The 2,500-nt window shown below is 53.2% G+C and overlaps 1 protein-coding gene across 1 annotated transcript in view; it reads left to right on the plus strand.

Annotated features, from left to right (window-relative positions):
* LOC105905625 (supervillin-like) overlaps window positions 1-2,500 on the plus strand; it is a 25,725-nt gene that overhangs the window by 4,655 nt on the left and 18,570 nt on the right. The window contains exons 4-6 of the mRNA XM_031562739.2: window positions 862-919; window positions 1,189-1,352; window positions 1,766-2,384. Coding sequence (XP_031418599.1) covers window positions 862-919; window positions 1,189-1,352; window positions 1,766-2,384 — 841 coding nt within the window. The remainder of the gene's footprint in view (window positions 1-861; window positions 920-1,188; window positions 1,353-1,765; window positions 2,385-2,500) is intronic.

Genomic DNA, 2,500 nt, shown 5'->3' on the forward strand with positions numbered 1-2,500 from the left:
ATCCTCAACAACACTATGCTAAATAAAACCCAACCATGCTATGCTACACCAATCTCACCCATGCCATGCTAAATTCGAGCATACAATGCTAGGCTACACTACCCAATACTATATAATGCTGTAGTAGGTGAAGACAAAGTCCCTTGGCAACGCCTCTGGGCAGTTATTTCGGGCAAACAAGGTCATGCTCCTAACTAAATGAATGGGGAGTGACCCATAACTCCATATAGGATGGTCATGCGGACATTAAAACTACATTACATGAACCCACATTTAATTCTGCCATAAATGATGTAAACATTGTTTCCCCCAGCTGCTCAAATAAGGCTAATAAAACACTTCTTTGTTTCTTCGAACTGACCTGCTCACTACGCGTGATCAAAATGTCACGGTGCGGCTATTACTATGGCAACAGTGGAAATAAACAGAACGTGCAGGGGACGCGAAACGTCAGTCATGCCGTTTCCAACAATGTGATTGGCTCTTTATAATACAGGGCAGGACTTTCAGTTACAAACCCGCCATGTTTAGCATCACGGATTCCCTCCCATTTCCCCCATTAATGTCCCCGTCAGTGATAAGATCAGTTATTCTGCATTAGGATGAATGCAACCATGAGTGCTAAGTTGACATTGACTATACTGGACAAGGCTATGCTAGGCTAAGCCTCTGTTGCATCACGCTAGGCTAAGTTATGCTAGGCTCATGTGCCTTATGCTAGGCTCAGGTAGCATATGCTAGGCTCAAGTAGCTTATGCTAGGCTCATGTGCCTTATGCTAGGCTCAGGTACCATATGCTAGAATCAGGTACCATATGCTAGGATCAGCTGATAATTTCGTGTTCTTTTCCCTCATCTCCAGTTTCGGAATTACGAAAGCACTTTGAAACCGCAAAGTGGAGTGAATCAGAAATGAACAGGTAAGCTGCAGAACTCTGAACTGAAGAGGTGTGTGTGTGCGCTTGTGCGTGCATGTGTGTGCGTGTGTGCGTGTGTGAGTGTGCGCGTGTGCGCGTGCGTGCGTGTGTGTGTGTGTGTGTGTGCGTGTGTGAGTGTGCGCGTGCGTGCGTGTGTGTGCGCGTGCGCGCGTGCGTGCGTGTGTGTGCGCGTGCGCGCGTGTGCTTCTGTGTGTGGATGCTCACGTGCACTTGTCCAATAACCACCCCTGTCTTTCTCATCTCTCTCTCAGGAAAGAGCGCATTGCCCGGAGGTTTGAAGGAATCGAAACAGACACCCCACCTGCTCTTGTTCCCAGCATGCAAAGCGTACCCGGGCTGGTGGCCAATCGGCTGTTGGAGGAGGACACGCCCCGATACATGCGGGCATCAGACCCATGCGACCCAGGAATTATGGGTAAGGTTTGGGAGAATTATGGGTAAATTATGGGTAAGTAAGGGGAGGATTATGGGATGTATAGAGGGCTGAGGGGTACAAGAGGGGTACATGAGGGGTACAAGAGGGGTACATGAGGGGTACATGAGGGGTACAAGAGGGGTACAAGAGGGGTACAAGAGGGGTACATGAGGGGTACATGAGGGGTGCATGATGGGGCAGAGGGGTACATGGGGGGTACATGAGGGGTGCATGATGGGTACATGAGGGGTACATGAGGCACCCGTCCTAAAACTGGCACCGCTTTGTTTTGCCGGCCAGCCTGGAAAGCAGATTCCCACAGAGGATTTAGACTTTTAGATTAAGATTACGATTTTAACTCCCCTGGAAATAAACGACAATCTGGCTTCCTCTCCTCTTTTCCCTTCCCATAGTGCGCCGTTACCCTGGCGATGAGTCTCAGAGTTCCACCACGGAACGCCAGTCTCGTGCCCGTAACCGGGGGGAGCCTGGAAGCTCCTCCCAGCAAGGGTCTGTGCCTCCGGGGGTTCCCTCGGACACGGTTCCAAGCCTCGTGGGCAGCACCAAGGCCGAGAGGATCGCCCGCTATAAGGCGGAACGCCGACGCCAGCTCTCGGAGCGCTACGGAATCCTGCTGGACCAGGAGGCGGAGCCAGAACGCCGTCCCCGCCAGTCACGCTCACGCAGGGAGGAAGAGGAGGGGCGTAGTCATGGTGATGAGAGGGGCTGGCCTCAGTACAGCCAATCAGGTGTAGGACGTGTCTTCATGCCAGCCAATCCTGACCCCACACCAGCGAAGCCCCTCCCACCTGAGAGAGGAAGGCGGGGCTCGTTGTCTGAGCGGGAGAACAACAGACCAGAGGGTGCCCCCGTCCCCATGGAGACGGCCCTGGCCAGAGGGGCGGGTGCTACTGCCGTGCCCAGCTCCCCGCGCTCCGCCAGGCGGGCGTCACTACCCACCACCCGCCACGGCGTCTCCCCCGGCGACCTGTTCATCGAACAGCAGGCTCACAACATCCTCAGCAGACAGGGGTGAGTTTAACATCACAACATCCTCACCACACATCGGTGAGTTTAACATCACAACATCACAACATCCTCAACACACAGCGGTGAGTTTAACATCACAACATCCTCACCACACATCG

Source organism: Clupea harengus, chromosome 25 (genome assembly GCF_900700415.2).
Source record: "Clupea harengus chromosome 25, Ch_v2.0.2, whole genome shotgun sequence".
NCBI lineage: Eukaryota > Metazoa > Chordata > Actinopteri > Clupeiformes > Clupeidae > Clupea > Clupea harengus.